Source organism: Electrophorus electricus, chromosome 23 (genome assembly GCF_013358815.1).
Source record: "Electrophorus electricus isolate fEleEle1 chromosome 23, fEleEle1.pri, whole genome shotgun sequence".
NCBI classification, from domain to species: Eukaryota; Metazoa; Chordata; class Actinopteri; order Gymnotiformes; family Gymnotidae; genus Electrophorus; species Electrophorus electricus.
Window position 1 is genome coordinate 7,392,054 of NC_049557.1, and position 23,822 is coordinate 7,415,875.

The window sequence follows — 23,822 nt, forward strand, 5'->3', positions numbered from 1 at the left end:
TTGTGATTTGTATGATACGCATATTCTCTACATATGACACAAATCTGCAACTCTGTGATTCCCTTATTCAAAATATAACAGCACGACTTAAACTTGGCCACATTTTCCGGATATAATTTCTTTCTCTTTCCGGTGTCAAGGTTGGCAGCATGGAGGTAGAAAGCGCTGTTTGGCCAGAAATAGAAAAGGCAGAAAAAGAAAACAGGCGAGAGCTGGTTTTACAAGGTTCGGCAGTTGACAAGAAAATACAGACCAGCGGCGGTATCCATGCCAAGCTATACTCTCTCGTTCTCCTAAACTACCTGGAAGTCAGCCAGTGTCCGAGTTTAGACGTGATACATGAAAACATCAAAAACCTGTCTCATCTACAAAGCCTGATTCTGTGTAGAAATAAGATTACATCCGTGCCCAAAAGCATAGGTGAACTGAAATCAGTCAAAGTCTTGGACTTGTCAGTCAATGACTTGCAAGCTTTGCCGGAAGAGATTTGTTTGCTGAGCGAACTCACAACTCTAAACGTCAGTTGTAACAACATCAACGCTTTGCCAAATGGATTGAGTCAATGCCCGAAGCTTTGCAGTATCAATGTGTCAAAAAACGCCCTGGCAGGTCTACCCGAAGATCTGTGCTCGTCGCGCCTGGAGCTGCTTAATACGATCATAGCATCGGAAAACGCTATAGAGCAACTGAGCAATGAAATACACAACCTGCCGGCGCTGAAGGTTCGTTCACCGTTTTTTCATGTAAAAAAATATATAGTGGTAATCAGTCAGTAGCGGTTCATCTTTTGGGGTTGTTTGTGTTATGTTTATGGTAGCAGAACTGTGTGTCTTATTCCTCCATTAAGTTTTCAAGACGATAACCAAGAACTGTAAGGATACGTATTAAGTTGAATCCAGACTTAAATTTTATAATCCAAAGTAAATCAGAATAATTCTTACAGCTAAAGTGATATGTAGTCTGATTTTAAAATGATCATGACTTAACAGACTTACAATCCTTAAACTGCTTTTTGTCTCAGGTCTTGGACCTGTCAAACAACAAACTCCTTGACATTCCATTTGAGCTGGCAGACTGTCCCAAGCTGAAGGAAATCAACTTCAGAGGGAACAAGCTGAAGGACAAGCGGCTGGAGAAGATGGTAAACGGCTGCCAGACTAAGTCGGTGCTGGACTACCTGAGAGTGGGGGGCCGAGGGAAGGGGAAAGGTCGCAGTCCAGATGGAGAGTCTGCCGAGAGAGAAGACGGAGGCCGCAATGTCTCCAAGAAGAAAAATGCTGCCAAGCAGCAGCAGAAGAACAAGAAGAAGAAGGAAGAAGAGGAGGAGGAGGTGGAGGTGGATGGTTTGAACCGGATGGTTGTGAGGGTTCTGCGTGTGTCAGATTCCCCCACAGCATTCGTGGTGAAAGTGTCTCCGCTTGTGAAGGATGTGCGGCCATTCATAGTGTGCTGCATTGTAAAGGGCCTCAACCTGAAACCAGGAAATGCACTCAAGAGGTTTCTAGTAGCTCAGGTAAAGAAATACTGTAATAGGGTCCCATCTCATTACACATTTGGCCTGTTTTATTGATGCACTTTATTGTTTACTAATGTGAAAATGTGATTTTTCAGACTAAACTTCATGATGAGGTTTGTGGCAAAAGAACAACAGCTACCATTGCTACTCATGACCTAAGCTTACTGAAGGCCCCTCTAGAATATGATGCCAGACCTCCTGGTGTACTGAAGGTATGACAGAAGATTATTGCCTGTCTGTCTCTGCACATGTCCCATGGGAGAGAGAAATCGATACTTTTCCAATGATAATACAGTGAAAGGGATTCTGAAGGGTGGTATGAAGCACAGAGGTGGGTTATGGGAAGAGAGACAGAAGTAGTATCATCTCAGTTAACTATCATTGTATTTTCACCCAAACTTTAATACAGTGGCTAAATGGTTCTCCAGTGAGGGTTGGCATAGTGCTCAATTCAGAGTGCACCAACTTATTGCATAACAGTGAGAGGGGAAGGTTCAATGCATATTTTATGAAACCTGGCAAGTTGGTTTCTCTGAATGGTTTGGAATCTAGTTTCTCATCTGTTGATTTAATTAGTGTTACTGAGAAGGCCCCCCAACTCAGCATTTTAATAATAAATAAAGTTTTGGGTTTTTTTAATGTTTCTTTGTGCACCTGTTTCTGTAGCCTGTATTAATGGCACACAGCCTCTCTATCACACAGTTTTGTCCTTTAATATTCCATTATGTAGTACCACTTTTCCTGTTAAAGTCGTCTCAGTGGCATTAGACAGACTATTTATGCATTTTAAGGTTTGTCTTGTTTCCTAAAATGATCTTAGCCTTGGGTGGTATGTCAGTAGTAATGTCTACCGGTAATAATGTAGAACTAATAATAAAGAGGATGTTAAATGTTTGCGTGTGTAGCTTGTTCCTCTAGGTCGTAAGGAAATGAAGGCTGCCGACCTGCTGAAGCAGCTCCAGCATGAAGCAGATGAGCAGAGGAAGCAAAAGAAACGTCAGAATGTGTCAGGCCTCCACAAGTGAGCATCTAACAGACCATACTCTCATTAACCTTCTGAAGAGTTTATTTAGTCATTTTCAAAATGACTCAATTAGCAAATGTTAAATCTTATTATTGGCAGGATAGTTTGGCAAAATAAATCCAACAAGAGATTATCATCACACACATGTATTTCCTGAAACTCTTATAGTTGTATTTAAGACATATTTCATGGTTATGAATAAAAAGAGCTATTGTTGCTGATGTAATAAGATGTAGTGTTCTAATCATCACAGGTACCTTCAGCTACTGGATGGGAAAGATCATTACCCTTGCTTGGTTGATGCAGATGGTCATGTGATCTCATTCCCCCCAATCACAAACAGCGAGAGGACAAAGGTAATCTGCTGCAATTGTGTAATTACAGCTATAACAATCCAAGGCATTTCAACCTACTGCTTAGGGGCTCTTGGTGTTCTAGATAAAAATAGAATGTATTGTGATTGGTATTTTTGTTGTTGTTGTTGTTTTTTAAAAATACAAAAAAACCACTGTTTTACATTTATGCAGTGTTTATAGTGCCAGTATAGACTTTTAATGACTTTGTTGAAGTTTTTAAGTGCTTGTAGTCATTGTTACAATTCAGTGACAGTTTAGTGATTGTGCTTTTAGTTTATTGCAGAAGTTACTGTCTTTTCCTTACAACCTACAAAATTAGACCATCAACATTAAATTAACTCAGGAGTTCTCACTCTCTCAACCAGTTAAAGAAGACCACACGGGAGCTGTTTGTAGAAGTGACGAGTTCTACCAGTCTGCAGATTTGTAAGGATGTCATGGACATGCTAATTATAGTAAGTGTCACACAGACTGAATATTATATTCTCATTTGTCTTAGAATTGCCTTGTGAGTAGCTACAAGTAAGATTAGCTTGCACAGATAGGATGCTAGTGCAAGCAGAAATGATTAGAAATCTAATTTATAAGTACTGTATAATAAATTAGAAAGGTGGGTAGATTTTGCATTGCTATATAGAAACTCATTCTGAGGACTGAGGGTGAATGTGCTAATATTTTTCATGAACAGTGTGTCTGAAGTGAAGTGGACACCATCAGCTCTTGAATGGTCAGAGATGCTGAAGTGAGAGTTATGGGAATGATCCGTTTCTGGCTCTCTTGCTCGTTCTGTGATCAAGCTTTGCCATGTACACCAGGAGAGCTTGTCTTTCTGCAATAGTGACCCCCCCACCCCCCAAACAGTGTACTGTCACGTACACTCTGCACAGTACAGCTGCAATCAAAGAGCTAAATGCATACAAACTCGCGTGCAACCATGCATGCACAGAAAACCTGCACTTAGTCATATTCATCAGATATGCTTATGCCTTATTAATAGCACATTTTAAAAAAGAAGGAAAAAAACACTTATGTAGACAGTGGAAAAAATACTTTTTTTTTAGTCTTATTGTCATTTACTTATTAAGCTCTAAACAGAAACAGGACGTGGAACGTGGTTTGGTTTGCAGAGAAGGCATGAGGTTTCTGGTCCGATAGGATCGGAACTGTTTGCCCTACATTCTTGTGTCTTTTATGACAGTATCAGTTTCCTCCTGAATATTTAACAGACAGCAAAATGTGATCTGGACATTCTGAGCAATAGACTGTTTAATGCCACATTGCAGCATCAAATCTGCCACTTTCTGGCATGGTTGCAAAGATTTAAAGTTACTAGCCTAACCGTAGCAGGTTGGATTTAATTCATTATTCCTCCCTCTGATCTAATTTACCATTTTTCTTGCCTGAAAAATCAAACTCTGAATGGATGTATGTTTTGCAACCGAGTAAACGCGGATTGCTGTGTGGCCTCCAGGCATTGTCTTATGTTTCCTGCATTTGACAGGTTTAACATCTTGAAGGCTCCGTAAAAAACATCAGTACAGTTTGTACTTTCCTCTTTGCCTGATTGTGCTGTTTGTTTCTCTTGAAGAAAATGGCAGAGCTGAACAAGTTTACATTTGAACATAAGGAAGAGGCTGGCTCAGACGGGGAGGTGGACAGGACCACTGAGCCCTCGGTGGATGGCTCAGACACCCCAGAGTTGAAGGTAGTGCAGGTGAAGGTGGTGGATGCCGAGGGCAATCTGAAGGTCGTGTACCCGTCCAAGACTGACCTAACATCTGATGTCGGCCACCTGACCATCATCCGGTAACAAAAAAAAAGAAAGGAAACTAAACAAAACAAAAAAACACAACAAAAAATACAACTAGTGGCTTTATTTATATATATATATATATATATATATATATATATATATATATATATATATATATATATATATATATATATATATATATAAAAACGCTGTCAACAAATGTTACATTTCAACACTTAGAAACTTTTATGTGACTATATTTTAATCTTGGGTAAAATATAGAGCTCTTTCACACACATGTTCATTATGTCTTTGTTTTGGAGTTCACAGGATTTGACATTAGTCCTCATTTTGATCACCTTTACTTGAGATTTTCTGTTATTTGGACCCAATTTCCTGTTAACACGATTGCATTTAACATGTTAATTGCTAATATAGTGAAACAACCGCTGATATTATTTTGGTAGAAATAGATATGCAGTAGAAGAATTTAAAAGCATTTGGTACAGCACTTCTCAATCAGTGTATAATAAATAAGACTTTAAGTCAATTCTTGGCTTACTTTCATCACTTGCTGTGTAACCTTAATAAAAATGCATTAGAGAAACACTGCCTATCTTGCCCAGGTCAAAGTTCATACAGTGAATAGCTAACGTCAATGACTTTGGAGGGTTTTGTATTTCGTAAATGGCTAAATATACTGCCTTTCAAAGGCATGACAGAGTCCCTGATAAAGATCACATTGCTGGAGCACCATAAAGCCCCACTAAAACCTAACTAGAAAACCTGTAAACATAACATGATGTACCTGGATATGATGCTCCTAAAAGATGAAAGCCTTGTTTTAAAATTCCCATATCATCTGAACAGCTGAGCCTTGGTCGGCACCTTGGAGGAGGATCACTGTCCAACATAGGTTTGTTTGGGGATTTGTGGGGCGCTGCGAAAGCAACGGCTTCAGTTACGGCTCAAATGACTGGCGGCGTGAAAGAGCGCAATGACAAGGAGCCTCAGAGACAGCCCTGCACTCCAAAGATATAAATGGTAAGCAGAGGAGCTTCAGCTAGAACTTTGGCTCTCAAAATTCTGCCATACACTTACAGTAGCTTGCCTCTGTAATCTTCTATATAAGCTAGCCATGAGAATGATTCAAGGAGTTGATCGGAGTAAGCAACCCCGGGACAGGAAATTGAAATGCTGGGGCAGTCTTGATAATGATGCTGTAGATAGGGAGGTTCATGGTGAGCAGCTGGAGTATCTGAAAGACACCAGATTCTCTGTTCAATGGCTGGGGCCCATGACACCGTATGGATTTATACAACCACCGAGGAGGCACACCAGCAACACTCCAGATTTCATCCTGAGACCTCGACAAGTGTTGTTGACAACCAATATGATAGGTAAAGCTAAAGGAGACAATGTCAGGACTTTGGGCAAGAGTAACTCGCTGCCCCCAATATATGGCTCCAGAGTAACCTCCATGCATGGCACAGGAACTTGTGTGCCAAGTTGCCTGACAGAACATGAGGCACTACGAACGGGCAAGAAAGCCAATATCTCATCTGTTAGCACAGTGAAGGAGAGGGCATTGATATGGAGACAAAGAGACAGGAGTCAGTTGACTAGCTCAGTGGGTCTGATCTGTAGGAGTCTGGCTGCGTTCAGATTGACAGAACGTGTTCAGGGTCCAGAGCCAGTTCAGAGTGGGCAAAGGGAGGGAGCCTTGGGGAAACCTGGGGTCAAAATACAGAGCCGCTCAGCATTGGGCTCCCCCTCCAAATCCAGAAGCCTACAAGAGAATAACCCCAGCTCCAGCAATAGCGGGGTGATACCAAGAAAAGTTCAAGACCCTGCAAGTACATGCGAGACCGAACACCATCTACACCTGCTCTCAGACTCCGCAATTGAGACAGAGACTCTGAGCTCACAGAGGAATGGAGGGATGGGTGTGGAGGAAAGGGACTGTAGCAGAGGGATAGACAATCAAGAGGAGGAGTATTACACCACTTTGAGGATCGCAGAATGGGTCCTCAGAGTAAATGCAAGTCTCTTCTCTCCATCAAAGGAAGCTCTGAATAAAGCTCAGCTGCTTGAGGAGGAAGACGTGGATACTATTAAGATTATTTATGATCAAGACTGAGGTGTAGGCTTATGTTTCTCTAAATAGAAAATTAAGGACCAGTTTTTTTCAGACTTTATTTAAGCCTAATCTTGCACTAAATTACAGTGACTATGATGAATCACCACTGGAAATGTATTTTAGTCTTCGTGTAGGCTTAATCTTTGTCTAGAAAAATGACCCTTGACGTCCAATAATAAAAGTACCAGGTTACCAATTGCAGGATGAAAGGCATTTGTTTTGTAACATCAACAAAATGTAGTATTCTCTGATTCTATGCATGTATATGCTCAAAGGGAATGAATTAAGTAATTTATAGAAATTTAATTGTGAAATGAGAACTAACATTCAGTTTGGGAAATGCTTTACTTCATTCTGAATTTATAGGAAAAAACAATTACTATAAATCACTATATTTTAAATTCAAATGTGAGTTTGATTGACATTTGTTGTTGTACTACCTTAAGACAAATATGGTTTTCTAAAGAACATGCATACAGTTGATGCATACAGAAACTATTACAAATCATTTTAGAAACCATGTTTATATTATGATAATATTGGTAAATGTAACCTTATTAAGAAATTATTTTAAACATGGTAAACACACACACACACATACATATATATATATATATATATATATATATATATATATATATATATATGCATAAAAGCAGCTCACAGTTTGTGAGTGTCAGTTTATTTGTGGTTTTGGACACACCTACAGAGGGGTCTCCTCTGTGTCAGCATCTGTGGACATAGTATCCGGTGATGTATCCAATGATGTACATGGCGGCCATTACAGCCAGTGAGCCTGCCACCCTCACTGCGATGCCCAGCTGGCCAGTGCACAGTTTGTTACAGAACCTACAACAGGGAAGAAGCCAAGATTTCATGACGGTGTCAGCAATGCCAGTAACGGTCCACTGACAAGCTGAATGTAATAATTCCACTTAATTTGTGGCTGGTGGATCTTTTTGGTAACTGGCTGCAGATGGATGTTGTGTAAAGGATCTGTGCTGTGTGGTGAGAATGCTTTGGAGAAATCATGTCAGATGAGGTAATTATCAATTCAATGATTGAGCCACACCTAAGGAAATTATGTCGAAAAAAGGCCTGCTATGAAAATGATGTCAGCCACAATTGTATTACAACAAACAAACATCTGATGGGGGTCAAGAAGTTTATTATTCCTTGTTATGCATACATTTATGTTTTTTGCAGTCTTGGTGCACCTATTTTTCAAATGCTAAAAAGCTTGCCGGTTGACAACTGAGTTGAGTTTTAACCACCTTATTAAAACAGCTATACCTATAAAAACAAAACATGGTGCACCAGAAAGTTCCATAAAATGTTGTACTGTATTGTCCAAAAAAAATTAAATATATATATATATATAAACAAACAGTCAAGAATAAATAAATACTCACTCATTCGTACTGGATTGAGAATCAGCGACACTGAGATTAACGTTTTCATTCCAGCGGTTGTACTGCACGTTGGCATTAGCAGACTCCATCTGCTACCTTCCTTTTGTGCCTGTACAAAAGCTGTGAAACAAATTCACCCATATATGGATATATTTTAAAATTTTGCCATTGGATGATTACGTTTGTGGAGTAGCCTTCATGCTAGCGACAGCATATATCTGAAGTTGTTTGTTAAGTGAGGTGTTGAGCAAGTTAAGGCAGTTTCTCTTGTCACTGGCTGAAGTCCAGGACTGTACCAAGTGACAAGAATTCAGCATGTCAGATCATGATCCCAGCCTATCTTGGACATTGCCTACAGACAACAGACTTCTTAAGGCTTTTTAAAAAATGTTTTACAAGTCCTCCATAGATATACTATTGCACATTAACGGTTAACTATAGGAAACTAGTTCCACGAAGCAGAAACCGTTGTCATTGATTCATTGTCTGTGCATTTTTGCACAGCATAGCTATTTAAACAATTCAAGCCTAATTGTTGCCTTACCTGAGTGAGAGCTTATGTGACTGAGTGATTTAATTACTCTTTCCGTGTTTGTAACGCCATTGCTTAAGAGTATGAGGTCTGTGAGTTCATTAGGTAGAACCTTTACTCACCTCCTGTCATAAAACACACAAGGCTTTGCTGACTTCTACTGCTTGTAGATAAACATGCCAAAATCCATGTCATGAATTATACAGCATTTGCTGATAAAAGTGTTTAAAATGAAACTGGGCTCATTGCCTTTTTACTGTTCCTTGTAAACAAGGTATGTAGTTTGTTAAATTTGATTTCCTAGTATTCTAGATTCCAGTTTTCTTTTGGAGTGTTAATTTGAAGGACATTGGACAAGGCAGTAAAAACAAATAAGCATAACACATTTAAGACAATAATAAGATCACATTTCTCTCTATTAAAGTACTGTTGCCACCAAAGATCTGCGATTTTCTTAGCATTGTTAGCGCCTTTTTACTCCAATCCACTACGTGGTAGTCGTGGCGTTATTGGCATTGATGCAAGGCAGGAAATACGAAGAAAAAAACGCATGTCAACAAAGTTGTAAGCATTTATCTTAACGCGTTTGTATGTTTGACCCATACATACGTTTTCGGTGGATTTTATTTCTACAAAACCAGACAAAGTGCCATAAAATATACATGGTTTGGTGCTGATTAAAACGACTGTCAAGAGCAGGAACACGATAGCTTGTTAGTAAACCAAGCCAACATCGCTGTAACATTAGGTAGAGATATATATTTAGTTATCTAGCAGCAAGCACATTTCGCACTGTTTTCCACTTATTTCATCTGCCTGTTCCTCGAAGAAAAATAAAAATACCGAGGGATAGTTACGTTTTGTTCAATACCTTGGATCAAGTTGCATATCGAAAGAATGAAACTGCATTTTAGCTGACATTTATCGTCTACTTTAGCTTAGCAACCTAGCTGTTAGATTTTACATCTTTTTCCTCATTGATAAAACGATGACAACTCTTACAAGACAGGATCTTAACTTTGGTCAAGGTAAAATGTTCGTTATTACGTTGTTGGATTTTTAATCAAGTTATCACTACGCTAGCTGACATTGGTATGCTCGTTTCAGTGGTGGCTGATATTCTGTGCGAGTTTCTGGAAGTGGCCATCCACCTCATCCTATACGTTAGAGAGGTCTATCCATCTGGGATATTTCAAAAAAGGAAGAAATACAATGTTCCTGTGCAGGTAGGTGTTGTCGTGGGAACCGAAGTGAAGGCTGAGAAGTATTTTCATAATGAACTGCTTTTAAAACGAGTAATGTGAGCGATATTTGTGTCTGTTAGATGTCATGTCATCCTGAGCTGAACCAGTACATCCAGGATACGCTTCACTGCGTTAAACCACTTATTGAGAAGGTAAGCTGAATAAAAACGGCCCTGTTACTGAGAAACACACTGGGCCCATCATCAGTAGAAAAGCTTCACTGTGTACTATGACTGAAAAATAATTGTAGTGATTCTATAATAAAGCATCACATAATTAAAATTACTAGTACTTTACTAGTAATATTAGTTCATGGTACTCACTAGTTTTGTACAGCCCTAATTTTCAATAAATATTTACAACTTATTCCCATTAATTGTTATATGTTTTCCCTCTATATATGGTCCTTGATGGCATAATTTACATATTGTGTCAACTGCATAGTTATAGCTTTATTGTAGTGGTATCAAAACCTGTATGATGTATGCAGAATGAGGCAGAGAAAGTAGTGGTTGTGATCATGGATAGAGAACACCGCCCAGTGGAGAGATTTGTGTTTGAGATCTCCCAGCCTCCCCTTCTGTCTATCAGGTAAGTGACGGTCATGTTAATAAATTTCCCCGAGACAATACAAATCAAGTTGGACTCATGGAACAGTCCAAACCTAAAAACTGTTACCTTTTTTCAAGTTATTTAACTTCACATTCAGTGCAGCCACGTAAACATTTTACACATACAGCATGTCCTTCAGTTAATAATACTAGGCCATATAATTGTGTTTTGACTGGCCTTATTGCCTGTGTGCATAGTCCCTTATTTGTTGACTTGATGTTGCCATGGCAGCTCTGAGACTCTGCTGTCTCACGTGGAGCAGCTACTGCGAGCAGTGATCCTGAAGATCAGCGTTTGTGACGCTGTTCTTGACAACAACCCACCAGGTAGGAGGGAGGCCTGTGCATGTACTGTGAATCTGCAGTTACTGTTGTTATTATTAAGATGTTTTTAATTTTTTATGATGTTCCTGTTTATTTCTGTATTTATTTACTTCCTTTCCATTGAAGGCTGCACATTTACTGTGTTGGTGTACACTAGAGAATCTGCTACTAGAAACATGGAGAAAGTTCAAGTGATCAAGGTCAGGACAAATGTACTTTTCCTAATTCCAATTAAATGTTTGACAGTATTAATATTGCTTGCTTATAATGATGGTACATTTAAACAACAACTTTTAAGCTCATATATTGTCTTTTCACACCACTCTTGTATGTTCATTTGAATTTTTATTTTATGTACATGTTTGTCATGTATATGTTTATCTATGCTTCAAAAGTACTAGTGCATTAGACATTAGTTATAAACCCTGTACTTCCTTTTTTAATTATGTCTGAGTTTCATTTGTCTTTGTGTTTAATAGCAAATATGACAAGATGTGATATGTAAAATGGGGTGTCTGTGTACAGGACTTTCCCTGGATTGTCGCAGATGAGCAGGAAGTCCTCATGCAGGAACCCAGACTCATTCCTCTGAAAACAATGACCTCAGATATAGTGAAGGTAATACTGATCCTAGCCAAAAAAATACATTAAAAAAATAAATAAAAAGCCATTGTCAGGTAGCTAATTTTCTAATTTATATTTCATCAACAAGACATAACTCAGAAGCTAACTAGTTCAGTTGCATAGAGATATCCAGTGTACGCCTATAGCTTGCTAGGTAGCTATCTCACACTTTCTACCTAACATTAGCTTCTCCAACTTTAAAGTAGAAGTCATTTGTAGTCAATCTTTCAATCAGCTATGTTTGAGCCTGCATTGAAGGATATTTTGGTTCTCAAATATATACAGTTGGGTGCCAAAATGCTCCATGGTGCACCTCACACAGTTAGCTAGCGGATTATTTTTTGACTGCTTGATTCTGTGTAAGCCATATTAGTGCCTTGCTGTAAACTAGCCAATCAAATCACAGCTCATCAATTATTCATGAGCCCACTAAAAAAGTATTGTAAACAAAAAACATCTCATTTCATCAAATCATATTATAGTTATAAATGGGCAGGTATAGCTGCATCTGGGTATTTTTTGCCCCGACCAAAGTCATATAGATATCAGAGAACATTTTTAAAATATACAAAATAGTACCTTTAAACCAAATGCCCATGTAATATATATTGGTCATTTAGTTATCTATAAACATTTATATGAACCTGAATTCATATAAATGTCTATAGCGATCACATTGATGAAGTTGGCATCATATTGTTATTCCAACAGATGCAGCTTTATGTGGAAGAGCGAGCACAGAAAGGACAGCGTAATGCAGCATGAATAAAAGGAATACACCTTCAAAAACTTTTTACAATTCTTTTAACTCCATTTGATTACTTTAGGTAGATTTAGCATGACCTAACAATTAGCAGTGAAAATGTTTATTTAATTATTAAATATTAAGCAGAACTGTAATTTACTAGATCAAATGTATCGATGCTGGTTTTCAGTGTCTAGATAATGCAGTGTAAGTGTAAGCATGTAATTTGTTCAGTCATAAGTTTGCAGATGTTCATCAGTGCAGTTTGTAGAGGTTTCCTTGGTAACCTCCTCCTGGTTTCTCCTCTTTTTTTTTTTTTTCCTTACCACAAAATGTTTTTTTCCCTGGCCAGATAACATTCCATTTTTCTGTATACTTCATTTCAGTTCATTGTTTGGGAGTACTTTTGTGACCAGCTTTTCTGACATGCTTTTTAAGGACATTGTTTTGCACTGGTCATCATCAATTTCTTCATGCAGGAGAAATAAGTGAATAGGTAAACAAATATTCTGAATAAACAATTAAGCGTTCAAACATCACTCTCCTCTGCAGAATAAAATGTACAGCTATAGCTTTTCATAATTTCCTGGCATCTACACACTAACTACTTCCTTATTCTTGTTGCGTATTGTTGCTATATGCATTTGCACACATTTTTTTTAGCAGTAGTGTTTTTTTTATCATGTTACACTAGTAGCTAGTATGTGGTTTTGTGGCTCTGCACCAGTTTTTACATAATTTATTGGTCTTAGACTTAATATTTACATTCTTAAAAATTAATTAGAATTGACAAGCAGATTTTAAAAAAGCTATTTAGATTGATGCTGTATTTCATGGTACACAAAATCAAGACAGTACTAAACAAATAATCTAAGTCTCTTATTTACCTATACTGATACAAGGAAAGGAGCATGCTGGAAGGCTAGAACTGGCCATAAAGCTATCCCAGATTTTTTTAACAAATTAATTCTAAACTGCTACACCCTTTACAGACTACCAGTAACGTTTTATTTTGAAGAATTTATTCTAGTTGTTGCTAGAATCACTCATTTTTTAATTGATGGCTTTTTTCAAGGTGTATATTGGTCTTATAAACCATTCAGAGAAATCAACTGAGTTAAATTTCATCTAAAAGGATTCTCACCCTGATGATCATTTTGCTTGCTTGCCAGAGCTCCTGATGTATCCAAGGCAAGCTGGTGAGCACATCTCACATATGAATGCAATGAAAATATTGACAATCAGACGTATTAAAGTACTATGACACGATTCTAAAGGGATGGGAAGAGGGACAGTTTTACAAAGAGGAGGCTTTTTGTCGTTTTCTGAGGGGGTGATTTTGCTCCACCATCAGCATGGTTTTCTCCATAATTCACCCACATGTGGAGCCTGGCCTCTCCTTATTCTTCCTGTTCAAAAACGACTGTGACGTGCCAGAGGGCACTCTCGAGTCCTCGGCCAGGACCTCATTTTAATTTTGGAAAGTACAAGTATATGTTACACTAAAATAGCAAAAAACAAACAAACAAAAAAAGCCCCTACAAGTATAATTCCTTTTTTGAGCAGAAATGCTAGCATGCTATTGCCCTACTGTGTAAAAACCTGTTTGCTATTTTTAAGTACATATTTTTCAAAAAGGAAGGTACTGGCCAAGTGGTGAGAGACTATTTTAATTTTTCGTTTTTAGCCATTTAGCTTCATTCACCGCCTGGCATCTTGGACTCTGACAAACACACGCAGTTCTCCTCTGCTTCTATGTGAAAAACTGGAATTTTCAGGACTGGTGGGATGTCTGCAACATTGTAAGAAAAAGCTACAGTTGGCAATAGATTTTTTAATATAGTTGTTGTAGATGTAGATCATTTTCTATAGCTGTGAAAAGAATAACTGGAATTATCTAGGGTGTGCGTATTGCTATAGCGATATGATCCCGTCTTTCACTTTCACTTTTCATAGCAACCTAAATTCAGCGCCGTCTCCGTCACACAGTTTATTTTCCTTTCAAAATTGTAATGATTCATAATTTTTAAGGAGCATTTCTTCAGGACTGTTGCCCCTGGCTCGCCCATTGAGGTCTTGGACCCAGACATATGTAAAGCTGTATTGTGACAATGGCTGTTGGAAAAAAACACTACATGTTATTGATTGACTGACAATAGAAATGGGTACTTTCCTCAGTACATTTTGGACTGAAACAGAACAGTACTTGTACATAAAACACTGATCATGTGCTCTATAAGATGAGATGTCTATGAGCAAACAAACAAGCACAGTCATATAGATAGAAATTCCCCAAAATAATTAGTTGACCTTAAAATCATCTTAAAATCATACTACATTTGGATGATTTAATGTACTCGTATGTGATAATGTGGGTTATCTGTATCTCAGAAATTTCCCATATTGCCAAAACATGTCCTGTACTACATAAAAATGATAGCCCATGACTATCAGCAGTGTCATTATGGGCAGAATATACTGTACTCTTTCAAAAATCCATATTAAAGGTATACTACCTTTAGGATAATTAATATGCTCATTTCACTTGTGCTGATTTTTGATAATGTATTTCTGATGATGTTTCCATAATGCCAAAATAATTCCACTGCCAGTCAAGAGGGATATCCCTTGGCTATCAACAGATCAAGGTTGAAAAGATTCTACTTTCAGTTTTTTTTGATAAATCCAATTTGAAGTCCATGAACGCCTTTTAATGATGTTTAAATGCCCATTTCATTTTAAGAAAGAATGCTATTGTTGGCTAATTCTCTGAATTTTCCCATAATACTAAAACATTTCCACTGTCATTAAGAGGGGTTGCCCTTGGCTATCAACAATGCAGGTTTGGCCACTGACACTGGTATTTAGCTAATGCAGTGTCCTGTTTTCCCTCGTGGGGCTAGTGATGTACTGGTTGAATATCGGCAGAATGCATGGGAGACTTGATTAAAGTGCCATACTGTGTCTGAGCCCCATTGGGAAAGACATTCCAAGACATTTTGGAGTTTGAAATGGATTTTTGAAAACATAGGAAAGTAGCATCCACCCCAATTTGCAGCGATTATGGGCAAAGGCTACTACTCTTGAGTGGTAGTGGAACTGTTTTGGCATTATGGGAAAATTCAGAGAAATAGGTAACCATACTTTCTCTGAATTAAATGGGCATTTGAACACCTCTTAAATATACAAGGACCGGATTTATTAAACTGTATTTAAGACAATGAAAACGCGACACGGGAAACTTAGGCTGGCCATTTGCTAAGGAAACGAGAACCAGGTATTTGTCTCACTCCTAAAGCTCGTCTTCCAAAGTAAGAACTCCTTTCCTGATCTAATTAGGATTGCAGTACAGTAGCCTAATATTTTAATTTAGTGAGCATGTTAGGTTGTTACTATTTCAGCGTTTAATTATTATAGCCAAATCTTTGGTTTTCAGTATGACTGTTACTTTGTGTCCTTGTGTAACGTAGCGAATGTGGTCAAGTCATCCGCGCTTTAAATCCTAAAGCGCCTATATGCGCGATTTCGCTGATCACCCCAATCTAACGCTCTATAAGAAAAGAGAAGCAGACCGTTTTTTCAAAGAGCTCTGATGTAGGCACGCACTTTTACTTCATTTATAAATACAAAATACAGTTTACTTGATTGAACTAGTTTACTTGCATTATTACATTAAACCCAATTGGTAATCTATTGAGTGGCGGCCCTTGTCTATCACCACATCAAGTTTGAAAACATTCTACTGTGCCAGTTTTTTTTCAAAAATCTGTATTAAAATGCGAATATCTTTAATTGGCTTGGAGATAGTGTGGCTATCTATTTCTCAAATTTCCCATAATGCAAGACAAGTCTACTACAACATGAGTAGGAACCCTTGGCTATCAGCAGAATAAGTTTGGACATATTTCGCTGTACCATTTCTTCATAAATCCATATTAAAATCTTATTGCCTTTAGGCAAATGAATGTACTCATTTCATATAGTCTGAATGTGGATATCTATTTCAACCATCTATTATGACCATATAAAAGGAGTAGTCCTTGGCTGTCAGTGCAGGTTTGGGCAGATTCTTCTGTACCATGTGTCATTATTCCATTTTAAAATCATACTACCTTTTAGACAGTTAATATACTCATTTCATAGACGATTTTAACTATTTCTTAAAAATTTCCCATAATGGCAAAGCAATTACACTACCTCATCAATGTAGGAGTCTTTGGCTATCACCATTGCAATTATGACCAGATTCTGCTGGACCATATAAATAAATCCATATGTCATTAAGTAATATTCATATAATATGGGCAAATGAATATTCATATCATATGGGCTGAGTTTTGTTTAACTGTTTCTCAGAATTTTCCCATAATGCCAAAACAGTTTCAACCCAAACAAAAAGAATGGAGCCCTACTGTACCATTTTTATAATGGATTTATAAATATGAATTTATGAATATCTGGTCATAATTGCACTGGTGATAGCCAAGGGTTCCTACTCTTATGTAGTAGTGGAATTGCTTTGGCATTATTGGAAAACTTTGAGAAATAGCTATCCATACTGTTTCAAAGCTCTGTTCTTGATATTGGGAATTTAATATGTATTTATGAAAAAATGGTACAGTGAAATCTGTCCAAATTTACTCTGCTAATAGCCAATGGCTCATACTCTTGTGTGGTAGTGAAATTGTTTTTGTATTATGGATAATCTGAGAAATAGATCTAAATTCAGCCTATGACATGAGCACATGAATTCGCCTAAAGGTAGCATGAATTTAATATGGGTTTATGGAGAAATGTTACAGTGAAATCTGTCCAAATTTTTTAGATAGCAAAGGGTTCCTACTGTCATGTGGTAGCAGAATTGTCTAGGTATTATGGGAAATTTCTGAGAAATAGACATACAAGTCTGCAAGACCATTAATGACATTAGAAGTTTAATATGGATTATTAAAAACATACAATTTGTCCAAATCTGCACTGATGATGGGCAAAAGCTATAACTCTTGGGTGGTACTAGAGCTGTTTTGATGTTATGGGTAAATTTAGTAAAATATGTAACTAATATACTTTCTCTGAATTAAATGGACATTTAAACATTACAAGTACAAGGATTTCAATATAAATTTATTAAAAACTGGTACAATAGAATATTTTCAAACTTAATCTCATGACAGACAAGGGCCACCACTCAATTGGCAGTGGAATTTTTCAGAACTGGAGTACCCCCAGCTCTGGACATTTGCAACATTAAATTAGTGATCCATTTTAGCTGGCAGGTAAGGTCAAAATGAGAAATGTTATATTGAAAAACCATTTTGCACAATGCTTATTAAATAGTTTAATTCTATAACTAATTGTGTTTAATGTAATAATGCAAGTAAACTGGTTCAATCAACTAATTGTATTTTGTATTTATAAATGTAGTAAAAGTGTGTGTCTACACCAAAGCTCTTCAAAAAATAAATCTGTATCACTTTGCTTAGTTAGTTTGTGTTGAGTAGCGAAATGCCATAAAATCGCACATTAGGATTTAAACTGCGCATGACATGACCATGAATCGCTAAACCTAACTAAAGTGTTGATCATGTTTAAATATCTTCTATTAAATATTAGACACCAGAAAGTTAAACACATCCCTAACTGCTCCCAATATGCGCTACAACCAAAGTATAATTTTTTTGGTTTATTGTTTAATTACTTAGCCATTATATGAATAATATAAATTGAGTAATCTTGCGCTGTATTTGAGCTGCATTAAACTTGAATCATGCCTTCAGGTTTTTTTGTCTAAAGCCATGGTTTATCTTCACTCAAATGCAATGTATGCTACTAGTATATTGTAAGACAAGGCCACACAATGTAGGATCAGCTTGATTACTTTCCAAAGCAGCCAAGTCTCACTTTCAGCAAGTTTAATTTACAGGAATAATGCTTAAGTTTACATAAACAGAACAAGCAATTAAGATGAAAATAGAGTGTGTGTTGCATTGTTTACCAAATGCATTTCTAACATTTAACTAATTCTTTCATTTCACCTGCAGCTTTATACAATGGATATTTCAGATGAGCATGTTTTGATGCAGGAAAACTTTGTTTTTGGAGTGAAAAGGAACAAAAAACCTAAGAATCAAGGAAGATGTCATGGAGAAATATACCATTTCAACCTTTGACATCTGCTGTCACCCTTCAAGCTTTGTTTATTCCCTACAGTCTGAAAACTATGAAGTGGTGAATTTGAGGCATAATACTACTGCAGTAAAAAAAGTAGCCATCAGTAACGGGCTTGATTTAAACCATTAAGACTTATGAAATCTGTGGGAGAAACATTCTTTTCTAGTTTCACTGATGCCCTCATTTTATAATTTTTAATATGTTGACTTTAGAGAATTTCACTGTATCTCTGAACTTTGTCATGTGTGCCTGTGTTTGTGATCGAGCTGAATATGAGATCAATGGAGAATGCTGTCCCAGGTGTGCACCAGGTGAGCTAACATCTCATATTCAGTGATCTTTTACACAGGACTGGTGTTACTTTGAATAATTTAACTTTAAATGTTGCTTTCTTACTATATCCACCTTTCTATTTGAATTTAGATTTACAGAGTTTTAGTGTAAACTACTGTGCAGCCTCTTATGTTGTATATTCAAAATTTTGATTATACATTCATTGGCCATGTTATTAGAAACACATACCTTGTACCTACACTCACTGGTCATAGGCATGCACCCTTTACCCATATGACCTGAAGGGTCAGTTTGCCATAGGACCACAGCATTGAACTGGCCACCGATGAAGAACTACAGGATGGTTAACACACTGTGCAATTACTGATAAACAAAGAAAAGAAATAGCCTCCTGCTTTGTCAGACACAGATGAAAAATGTTAGTGTTTCCTCACTTTCTAATTTTAGTTTCTTAAAATCTTCAGTGTTGTTGGCATTATTGCCCAGGTTTTTTGTTTCATGATGCGCCTCTAACGTAGTTGGCACCACTGCTGTATTTGCTAACAGACCAGACACACTGGTGTGTGGCTGCATAGTATTCCCAGCCCATGTGAATCCAGAACATCTGTCACTGTATTTTCTGGTTTGGGCCTGTTAGGGTTATGCTGGGGGCTGAGTTGTTACTGAGTTGGGGGTTTTTCCAGTCCATTTTTGAGCATGTTTCACTGTGCTAACAGCTTTGTCATGAATATGAATCAAGGGAAACCTGTTTGCACTACACCAGTGTAACTGTACTCTTTCGCTCTACACACTGGTATTCTGTTTTCCATTATGCAGACCATCAAGCAGTTGTTCATCCTAGTTACTCAGGATTATGCAACAATTTATAATTTTTTTAGGAAATCGTGTTTCTCAGCATTGCACTATGGATACAAGTACTACATGTATTTCATGCCTCGCATCTACTTACATAGATAAGCCCAGTGGTCTCTCCAAATGTCTTACATGTACCATATGCGATGCAGGTGAGTCTGCCAATACTAGAGTTACGTTGGTTTTAAAAATGTTGCACAATATAGTAATACATATTAAATAAATAATTGTTTCCACAGGACAAGGACTACGAACAAAGGCAGCCTGCACACAGTTTTCAGATACCCTCTGTGAACCACTGGAGGGGCACTACTGCATTGGCAAAAACAAATGGAGCTACACTAAAGCTTTAGGACACTCAAAATGCAATGCAGGACAATTTATAAAGCAAAGAGGTGAGTGATATCTGCTTACACAGAGGTAGGTACTGTTGAGTTTTATTATAGCTTTTATACGCCACCTTTTTTTAAGCATATGGGAAAAACTCACTACTTCATGCTTTAAATCATGTTCCATTTAACCTCACTCTTCCATTGTGCAACATGAAAGAAACTGGCCACTCGTGGTTAAATGTGTGTAAGAGATTTATTCACAGAGGGGGATTTCAAACTAGATTCTGGGAAGCACAGTCCATGAAGAGTCCATTGACTCAAAGCTAGCAGATGAAATGAAGCGAGGAGTACCAGGGTTGACGGGAAGCGTGACTTATCAAATTTCTTCTGTCTATAGAATTGCTTAACTGCCTGTCTTTTTCTGAAGGCACTCCATCTTCAGATACTGTCTATGATGATTGTAAAGGGGAAACGTATTCAAATGGATCCTTGTGTTTGCCATACACATCGTGAGTAACCAGTGAGAGCTTTATCTGAACTCTTGTTGTTATTTTCAGTGACACAATTGCACAAATCTAATTGTGTTTCATATGGGTAGATGTGAAGCTCTGGGACTAGAAGAAATAAAGGCACGCACACCCTCATCTGACTCTCAATGTGGAAAGTCTCCAGCTGGTCACTTAGCTGCAATTGTAGCTGATACTGTAGTTGGTATCTCAGTTGTGACTATTCTCATTATATTCGTAGCTGTATATATATATAAACTACAGCAAAGACCACGCTCTAATATGGGTAAGATGGTTTACCACAATTGTTGGTTTGTTTGTTTTTTTGGTTTTTTTTATGAGCTGATGTTTTGTGAAATCGGTATGTGCAGTCCTATTATTCTCTGACATTTCAGCACCTTGTCCCACCAATGTTCTACCTAAACAAAATTGTAGAGGAAGAAGAGAGACAAACACAGGTATTACAAACACATTTTTCACACTAAAGTAAGGGTGTCGCCCTGAGAAGGGGACTGAGTATGGGATATCATATCGATAACATTTTTAAAAATTTGTTTGGTTCTCTGTAGAAAATGACCTACATTTAAATCTAACTCACACCATCTCCTGGCAAACCCCCATCTACTGCCAGGGGAGAGAAGCCCTACAGGAATAGTACTTTCTTATGTGTCCTTATCCCTGTTTCTTGTTTCCTCTAGTCAGTTTGTCTATTCAAATCTGCCTCTCATTTCTCCCAGAGCATTTTTCCTATGAATAAGATCTTATGTTTGGACCCCAGACTCTATTTGCGACTTATCTTTCGAACGCTTTTTGTTGTTTGCTTTGACATCATACCTTTCTGGATTTTGTCTCTTGCCTGCTGTTTTGGATATTGTTCTCTGGATTGTGTTTTTATCCTGTTCGTATTGTTCTAGTTGTCAATAAATTGGATTAATGTTCAGGAGAGAGTGTTTAATTAAACAAAGGGGCAAACGATGACAAATCTTAACCAGTGAACTAAACTAGAAATGTAGTCAAGCATGAGTACAACTTGAACAGAGCATAACAAATAAAATGAAGGCACGGGCACCGTTCAGAGTTCAAAATGGAAATACAGAGACATTTGAATAATGATAACACCAGCCAAAGTACATCAATAAATACAAACAAGTTGAGACACTCATACACTATAACAAACAAAGATGAGAATGTCAATATCAAGGCGAATAACTAGAATCAGTGCAAAGGAGAAATGGAGAACAATGAAGGGGTGTGGCAAGATGAGAGATACAAAAAGTGTTTCGTTGGCCAAAAGTAAATAGATTTTCCTATTTAGGGAATGAGTGTATGAACAAATGAACTATTCCAGATACAGCTCATACTGTTTTTATGCAAGGAATACAAAAAAACAAAACAACTTTGTCTGGCTTAAGTCATTGAATCAATGTGCAAAAGAGATCCCATTCTGTGGTGTCAATTTACATTGTACATTTAAAGTCATATACAGCAAAAAATTGCAAATTATTTGATCGCACTGTACAAAAGCATCTAAACCAATTGGCATGCTGCAATGTCTGCTCAATGTGAAAAGTAACTCCTAAAGCCTGTTGCCATTTGCTGTATGATTATTCTATGACTCAAAAAATTCTAATATCAATGTATTAGTGACAGTAGTCAATGATGCCTACAATTGTAACTTACTAATGAGTTGCAATCTATTCAATTATGACTCAAATAATAGCTGAACATTTACATTTGTTGTTCTTAAAGTCAAACTGACCATGCCAGAAATATTTCCTCTACATGTTAAATCATTGTAATTTTTCATGATGGTCTTATTTTCTTTTTAGGTTGTAATTCAGATGAATAATAGCCTCCAAGTTTTGGTCCATAAGAGGTGCTGCATTTGCACCATTGTTTTTTACAGCATTGTATTTTTGCAACATTTACAGCATTTGGCACATGCTCTTGCACAGAACAACTTACAGAACAGCTTTGTATTCTCTATCAAGTACATATTTTCATGTGACAGTAGAAATATTCTTAACGCTAACCTATGAGGCTAAAGACCTGGCTAGAATGGAAAGAAGACAGTAAAAGCATAAAGTTGTTTTTTTTAAATATAAGTGAACATTTAAGTACTTAGTGATTCAGTGAAGAAGTGAGTCTTCAGTGTTTAAGTTGTTGGATTTCTTCTGTGGGAAGTGGGGAAAACAAGATAGTAGAAGGGGATGACCGATCTTGTAATGGACAGTATAGTTTTCCAATGGAGGTGACAAACTCATCAACAGAGAGGCAGGATGGGGAAGGAAGAGAGAGAGAGAGAAAAAAAACATTTATGGAACTTGCGTCAGTTGCTGACAACTCACAGCTTGAAGAGGTAAGCTCTGCTCCCCCTAGCCAGTGTCTCCACTCCTCTTTATCTTTACTGCCAGAAGCTAACAGTTGCCAGTTTTGTAGTTGCACTGTGAAGCCAATTACTTTCTGGGGGGGGGGGGGGGGGGGGGGGGGGGGGAGCACAGGGATACACCTGAAGCAGCTTAACATGTCTTTGGGACAACACAACCAATACACACGCCTCAGAAGTGTCTACCCCCACTACGAACCGATTAAATTGTCTGAGCAACAGAGCTGGTATATGTGGTATTGATAGTTTCACTTATATTTTCATTCATATGCTGCTATTCATGTATTTTATTCTTTAGTGCTCATATTTAAAATGTATTAAGTTTTATGGAAAGTTTAGGGCTGTGCGTGGGTGTAAGAAGGCCTCTGTTGCAGCCCTTGCAGGAGAGTACACCCCTGGTATGGTCTGCTTGAACTTCAGTGTACCAGAACACAGTTATGGACTGATAGCCCTTGGAGGAAGCAGCAACCACCTATTTGTATCCGGGCAGAAATGTAAATGAAGCATTTTATGTCTCGTTTAGTGACCAACTGATAATGAAAGACAACACCCATGATGAGACCTTTAAAAGTTTGTCTGAAGTGCTTTCTTTATGCTGAATAATCGCATGCTCCACAGTCATGAATGCTAAAACTGCACTAAGTAATATCGGTTGTTTCTTGATTAAGGCTGAAAATACACTAGTGCACCGCCTGTGGCAGTTTTCCAGAGTTCCAGAAGGGAAGGGAGCAGGGTGACAAAAGAACTTAAACCATGGATGAACTGGCAGTAAAAGTGCCAGGAAGTGCTTCAATTCTTTCACACTGGTGGGTTCTGGTCAGAGGAAGAAATGCCTCAATCTTCAACATATCCATCTGTACACCCTAAGGTCCAATGATGTATGTTTCCTTCCTCCCTTCCACTTATGCCAGCAGGTAAATGGTGATGATCGCTGTCAGCAAGGTCCTAATTAGTGTGACCCATCTTAGAGAGACTCTCGCAGCCTGAAGAAGGATCATTC

The 23,822-nt window shown here is 37.7% G+C and overlaps 4 protein-coding genes across 9 annotated transcripts; 3 read left to right on the forward strand and 1 right to left on the reverse strand.

Annotated features, from left to right (window-relative positions):
• The first annotated feature begins 135 nt into the window (after positions 1–135).
• On the forward strand, positions 136–4,763 carry lrrc47 (leucine rich repeat containing 47). The gene is made up of 7 exons (XM_027007673.2): positions 136–722; positions 1,022–1,513; positions 1,612–1,728; positions 2,422–2,537; positions 2,794–2,896; positions 3,262–3,351; positions 4,485–4,763. The coding sequence occupies exons 1-7, from the start codon at positions 150–152 to the stop codon at positions 4,704–4,706; spliced, it is 1,713 nt and encodes a 570-aa protein (XP_026863474.2). The 5' UTR covers positions 136–149; the 3' UTR covers positions 4,707–4,763.
• Positions 4,764–5,075: 312 nt separating this feature from the next.
• Positions 5,076–9,182, reverse strand: smim1 (small integral membrane protein 1). Of its 4 annotated transcripts, XR_004775558.1 has the most exons (4): positions 8,202–8,542; positions 7,493–7,638; positions 5,751–5,907; positions 5,076–5,589 (listed from the first exon to the last, which is right to left on the reverse strand). XR_004775558.1 is itself a non-coding variant. In XM_035522129.1 (3 exons), the coding sequence occupies exons 1-2, from the start codon at positions 8,288–8,290 to the stop codon at positions 7,515–7,517; spliced, it is 213 nt and encodes a 70-aa protein (XP_035378022.1). In that variant the 5' UTR covers positions 8,291–8,542; the 3' UTR covers positions 5,076–5,907; positions 7,493–7,514. The 4 variants fall into 4 exon arrangements, 3 of the variants coding, with proteins under 3 accessions (XP_035378022.1, XP_035378023.1, XP_035378024.1); XM_035522129.1 differs by having other exon boundaries at positions 5,076–5,907; XM_035522130.1 differs by lacking the exons at positions 5,076–5,589; positions 5,751–5,907 and adding an exon at positions 8,856–9,182 and having other exon boundaries at positions 7,455–7,638; positions 8,202–8,321.
• Positions 9,183–9,303: 121 nt separating this feature from the next.
• Positions 9,304–15,899, forward strand: mad2l2 (mitotic arrest deficient 2 like 2). 2 transcript variants are annotated; one of them, XR_004775542.1, is made up of 9 exons: positions 9,304–9,761; positions 9,841–9,959; positions 10,058–10,129; positions 10,468–10,568; positions 10,821–10,915; positions 11,039–11,112; positions 11,438–11,530; positions 12,248–12,777; positions 13,357–15,899. XR_004775542.1 is itself a non-coding variant. In XM_027007576.2 (8 exons), exons 1-8 carry the CDS (start codon positions 9,722–9,724, stop codon positions 12,299–12,301), a joined length of 648 nt encoding a protein of 215 aa, XP_026863377.1. In that variant the 5' UTR covers positions 9,304–9,721; the 3' UTR covers positions 12,302–12,820. The 2 variants fall into 2 exon arrangements, 1 of the variants encoding a protein (XP_026863377.1); XM_027007576.2 differs by lacking the exon at positions 13,357–15,899 and having other exon boundaries at positions 12,248–12,820.
• Positions 15,900–19,091: 3,192 nt separating this feature from the next.
• LOC113575861 (tumor necrosis factor receptor superfamily member 14-like) lies at positions 19,092–23,551 on the forward strand. Of its 2 annotated transcripts, XM_035522077.1 has the most exons (6): positions 19,092–19,750; positions 19,838–19,993; positions 20,358–20,439; positions 20,529–20,722; positions 20,832–20,894; positions 23,491–23,551. In XM_035522077.1, the coding sequence occupies exons 1-6, from the start codon at positions 19,600–19,602 to the stop codon at positions 23,493–23,495; spliced, it is 651 nt and encodes a 216-aa protein (XP_035377970.1). In that variant the 5' UTR covers positions 19,092–19,599; the 3' UTR covers positions 23,496–23,551. The 2 variants fall into 2 exon arrangements, with proteins under 2 accessions (XP_035377970.1, XP_026863432.2); XM_027007631.2 differs by lacking the exon at positions 23,491–23,551 and having other exon boundaries at positions 20,832–21,336.
• Positions 23,552–23,822: the final 271 nt, after the last annotated feature.